This window comes from Aquarana catesbeiana, linkage group LG01 (genome assembly GCF_042186555.1).
Source record: "Aquarana catesbeiana isolate 2022-GZ linkage group LG01, ASM4218655v1, whole genome shotgun sequence".
Classification (NCBI taxonomy): domain Eukaryota; kingdom Metazoa; phylum Chordata; class Amphibia; order Anura; family Ranidae; genus Aquarana; species Aquarana catesbeiana.
The window spans coordinates 954,416,042-954,421,648 of NC_133324.1; the positions used below are offsets into that span (position 1 = coordinate 954,416,042).

General features: G+C 41.3%; 1 protein-coding gene across 1 annotated transcript; it reads right to left on the reverse strand.

Moving 5' to 3' along the window:
* Positions 1-2,464: 2,464 nt before the first annotated feature.
* Positions 2,465-4,453, reverse strand: LOC141126496 (E3 ubiquitin-protein ligase TRIM39-like). The gene is made up of 2 exons (XM_073612438.1): positions 3,787-4,453; positions 2,465-3,495 (listed from the first exon to the last, which is right to left on the reverse strand). The coding sequence occupies exons 1-2, from the start codon at positions 4,451-4,453 to the stop codon at positions 2,465-2,467; spliced, it is 1,698 nt and encodes a 565-aa protein (XP_073468539.1).
* Positions 4,454-5,607: the final 1,154 nt, after the last annotated feature.

Below are 5,607 nucleotides of genomic sequence, written 5' to 3' on the forward strand. Positions count from 1 at the left end.
ATCTTCTGAAGAGGAGCACAGACAGCAAAACAAATGTCACAGGGGTGATAACCCTTCCCTATGTTTTCCAAAAAGCTTAAAAATAGATTTTTTGGCTGGAGCTACACTTTAAAAATGTACCAGTTCAAAATTACAAACAGATTCTACTTAACAACAAACCTACAGTCCCTGTCTTGTTTGCACCGCCTGTATACTGCTGTTCAGAGTATATAGGGCCCCACGCCTTTCCTTTTTTTAATTTGGGTGCGGGGTTCCCCTTAATATCCATACAAGACCCAAAGAACCTGGTAATGGACGGGGGGGGGGGGGTACCCATGCTGTTTGTCTCACTGATTTTCATCCATATTGCCAGGACCCGACATTACATTAAAGCCGCAAGCAGTTTTAAATGACTTATTCCTTTAAAAATGACATTTTGTGCAGGGACTGTTCTAAGCACGGAAAACATGCGCCACTTTACAGGCATACTATAGACACCCCCCCAGGTACGATATTTAAAGGAATATTTCACATTTTTTTTCAATTTAAGCATCATTAAAAATCACTGCTCCCATAAAAATGGCCGTTTTTAAAACTTTTTTTGCATTGATACATTGCCCTTGGGGCAGGACCCAGGTCCCCAAACCCTTTTTAGGACAATAACTTGCATATTAGCCTTTAAAATTAGCACTTTTGATTTCAAACGTTCGAGTCCCATAGACTTTAATGGGGTTCTAAAGTTTGCGGGAACTTTCGGTCCGTTCGCAGGTTCTGGTGCGAACCAAACCGGGGGGTGTTCGGCTCATCCCTATTGACCATTGAGGAAATATAAAATTCTCTTCTATAAGGATCATAGAGGTGGTGGGACTGAAAGGGTAATGACAGTTCTAGTAATCCATCCCATCATTAGATCTATATCCAATCATTAGACATATGCAGTTTGTTTAGTTCCAAATTAATTTTTTGATGAAATTCGACAAATTCATTCTTTCGGAAATATTAAAATTTAACAAATCATTCCAAAAATCAAAAATTCGGAGAACAAAAAAAAAAATAACGAAAATTCAAAAAGAATGAGAATCCAAAAACCCGACAATCTGAAATAATAACTATCACATTATAGGTATTGGAATTTCCTTTCAAATTTGGCTGTTAGTGAATGTAATGAATACGAATTTATCCAAAGTTACGAATCAAGTGAAAAAAGAATGCCGCATCTAAACGAAAGGAACGCAACAAGTCAATAATAAAAATTACGTTTTTATTATTATTAATTTGTTACGTTCCATTCATTTAGATGTGACATTCGTTATTTTGGATAATTCATATTCGTTACGTTCACCAACAGCCAAATTGAAAGGAAATTGCTATACCTATAATTTAAATATATATATATATATAAAATGTATAGTTATTATCATTAGCTAGTTAGTTTGGATTTTAAAATTTCCGAATTATTTATTTATTATTATTTATTTTTTACATTTTTATTTTTCAGAATTTTCAGATTCCGAATTTATTTGAAATCAATTTAGATCATAACGAATGGCCTGAAAAATGTAAAAAAAATAAAACAAACAAATGTTTTGGCAGTGCACATGTCTACCAATCATAGATGAATATTCCCATATACAGAGCCGAGGATTTCCACTTCCTGAGACTGTATACCCCCTGTCACCGGACCACACACAGGACATGAACAGATGTCAGTGATCAGAGATTATTCTGGCCATGATTTAACACATTCATTGTGGAAGAAAAATAACATTAATAGTGCCAATGGTCAATCCCCACCCCCCTGTACATCAAAACCAATAGAACAAGACTAGCACTGGCTGTATTAATGGTGACAATCATCACAGCCAATCACAGTAAGGGGGAGGAGCAATCCAAGATAAATGGATTGGTCATGTATAAAAGAACCTATGGGGACAGACGTTTAGGAACTATGATACATATATATATTAAACTGTGTCCAAGCAAAACCTATTTTCTAATTTTGGATGGAGGGGGGAGGATTAGAACCCCTGTCAGGATTTTATCTGGGGCTCCAGTAAAGAGATCTCCCCTTTAGTAAAAAGGATATATAGGAAAATCTACAACAGGGGCACAAAGAACTAAAAATCTGACTGAGGTTCTAATCCTTCCACAACTGAAACAAATGGACTTCAGATACACTGTAAAGTTGAAGGCTCCAGGGCTGTCATCTCAAGCCTGACTACATTTCCTTACATGTCACTCACCCAGAACAAACATGCAGCAAGTGAAGACTAGAAAATCTGACCTCCTGCATGCTTGTTCCTGGTCAGTGACACACTAGGTAGAGAAGTGAGGTTTAGGATAAAGATGATGGCCCCCCGAAGTCTGCAGCTTTATACATATATCAGTTATGTTGGTTCTTGTTCACTGCCTCCAGCTATTAGCCAAGTACTACACCAAATCAGATTCTCAGCCCTGTGATGTCTCCAGTCTCCGGACAGATCTCTCACATTTGATTCCCCCCAGATATCTTTATACAGGCACCTAGCCCTACCCGTACACCAGCATGGAGGGGCTCAGTGAAGGTGGCGGTGAAGGTGTGGAGGTGTCGCATCGGGTCACACAATTCATAAAAGGAGATCAGCCCAGCCTCATAATTCAGATATATCCTGACTCTGTTACTGGAGACATTGCCTTTTAATCGGATCACCTTCCAGTCATGTATCACTGAGTACCGATTATCAAATCTCCTCAAACCCCAGGACTTCTTATTACATCCAATTTCTGACTCATCTCCTTTCCTGTCTATACTGGGGTAACACATGCCAACTCTCCAGTACAATGACCCCCCGGCATCCACTTCCCAGTAGTATCTCCCTGAGGAGAAACTCTGACTGCTTATCACCTGAGGAAAATTAAATCTCTCTGGTTGTTCTGGGTGATGCTGATGTGATGACCATGATGCAGTTTTCCTGTCATCCGATAGATGTACAGAGTTACCAGCTGTGCTCACATCCAGTAATATGTCCGTAACATCTGACACCCCCAATGTTTGCTGTACACCCCCAATATTTGGTCCTTCAGCCTGACGGTGTGTGGGTTGTATGGTGGGGTAGGGTCGGGGACGTCTCTTGGATTGTCCAGCATTGATGTAAGCCTTACCTTTTGTGGTAGAATGTGGATAGACACGTGTGCCTGCATATTTATGTACATTTACCCAAGACATGATATCAGATAAACCTGTGTGTAATGTGTGCGAGATCCCCGCCACATCCAGATCCCCTCCATCATGGAGGAGTCTATCATGTCTCTCTCTGTCATCTCCATCCTCAGTATCACACAAGTCACCTGTGTCTGATTCCTGTAGGACAGTCAGTAGATCCGTCATGTTACACAGCTTCTCAATGTCACCCATCTTCCTGGTCAGCTCCTCCTTCTTTATTTCCAGCTGTTGGATCATCTCAGACAGTGATAAAGAGACCCGCTCTGCCTGCCCAGAGATTTCACTTTGGACTCTCTTCTCCAGGTCTTCCAGACGTCTCCCGAGGTCTCTGAACAGGACAGCGAGTCTCTTCGTTTCATCATTTGCTTTTCCTTGTACTTTCCTCCTGTGTTCCTGCAAACTCTGGACTCTTTTCTCTGTCTCCTCTTTCCTTTTCATCAGTTTCTGAAGAACATTGCTCATTTGCCCCTTCTTCATTTCCAGAACATTTCTCAGTTGTCCCTTCTTCATTTGCAGACCCTGGATCATATTAGACAGCGATAGAAAGACCCGCTCTGCCTTCCCGGAAATTTCACTCAAGACTCTTTTCTCCAGGTGTTCCAGATGTGTCCTGAGGTCTCTGAACAGGACAGTGAGTCTCTTTGTTTCATCATCTGCTTTTCCTTGTACTTTCCTCCTGCGTTCCTGTAGACTCTGGACTCTCTTCTCTGTCTCCTCTCTCTCTGAGATCAGTTTCTGCAGAACATTTCTCAGTTGTCCCTTTTTCATCTCAGAGGCCTCATCCAGAGTCTCCACCTGGTGTCCCAGATGTTCTTCACTGCAGGACGCACAGATAAAGGTGGAGTCGTCAGTGCAGTAATATTCCAGTAGTTTCTTATGGACAGAACATTTCCTGTTCTCCAGGGAAGTGGTGGGGTCACAGAAGACATGTGCTGGTGACTTGGTGTGGACTTGCAGACAGGATTTCACAGCAGGGACAAGAGTGTGAATGCCGTAAGTAGAGAAAACCCCAGAGTACTCCAGATATAGCTGAGCAAACTGGAAATTCCCCACTATGTTAGGCAACGTTATGTTCCTCTGCAGTGCAGGCCGCTCCTGGAGCTCTTCTCTGCATTCAGGACAGGAATAACCTCCAGACGCCTCCTGTGTATCCAACACACGGCCAATACAGTCCCGGCAGAAGTTGTGTCCACATTTTAGGGTCACAGGATCTGTATAATTGTTCAGACAGACAGAACATTCCAGCTCCTTCCTTAGATCAGCAGATGCCATCTTTGAGACCAAAAGAGAGAAAATGACAGTAAAAGTCTCTGACACTCAGTAACCAGCATGACCAGTTCAGTATATTCCTACACATGATAAGACTGAGACTGAAGGTGGCCGTAGATGGACCAACATTTGGCAATTTAACAGGGACTGGCTGAATTTTGATCCATCTATGGATGCTCCCACAAGAGAGAAGACAGTCTAATGATCAGCTTCTCTCTAATGGGAATATTCATTGATCAATGTATTCTGATAGAGGAGGATTCCCCACTGTCAAAAAATGGCACAGCAGGGAGGATCCCTCCATCATCCTTGCTTGTGTAGATGGGGGAATCAGATTTTTTTTTTTCAAATCAACCTGGTGGCTGAAAAAAAAAAAAAAAAAAGAAGGGGGGGAGGAAGATCAAACAATCCATGTGTAGCCAGTCTGACATTCCCAGATACAAGCCTGAAACTACCCGAGCAATCCTGCTGGGAAGCTGTGAAAGCCAACAGCCAGTCATAGGTAGCAGAGGAATTCCCTGCTCCACCAAGCATACACAGTATATAAATATCATCTCTAGTAGTCATAGGAATCCTTATATGAGGGAACACAGATAATACATGGGAGGGTTCCTTACAAGATCCCCCATCTGGGGGAAAATAAAGGACATTTACCACTTAAGAACTGAGACTCTTTCTGAGATGTTGTTGTTTACAAGTTAAAAACTGTTTTTTTTTGCTAGAAATTTGCTTAGAACCCCCAAACATTATACTTTTTTTTTTCTAGCACCCTAGAGAATAAAAAGGTAGTCGTTGCAATACTTTGTCACACCGTATTTGCGCAGCGGTCTTACAAGCGCACTTTTGTCGGAAAAAATACACTTTTTTTAATGAAAAAAAATAAGACAACAGTAAAGTTAGCCCATTTTTTTTATATTGTGAAAGATGATGTTACGCCAAGTAAATTGATACCCAACATGTCATGCTTCAAAATTGCGCCCGCTCGTGGAATGGTGACAAACTTTTACCCTTTAAAACCTTTACAGGCGACGTTTAAAAAAAAATTCTACAGGTTGCATTTTTTTACATTACAGAGGAGGTCTAGTGCTAGAATTATTGCTCTCGCTCTACCAATTGCGACGATACCTCACGTGTGTTTTGAACACCGTTTTCATATG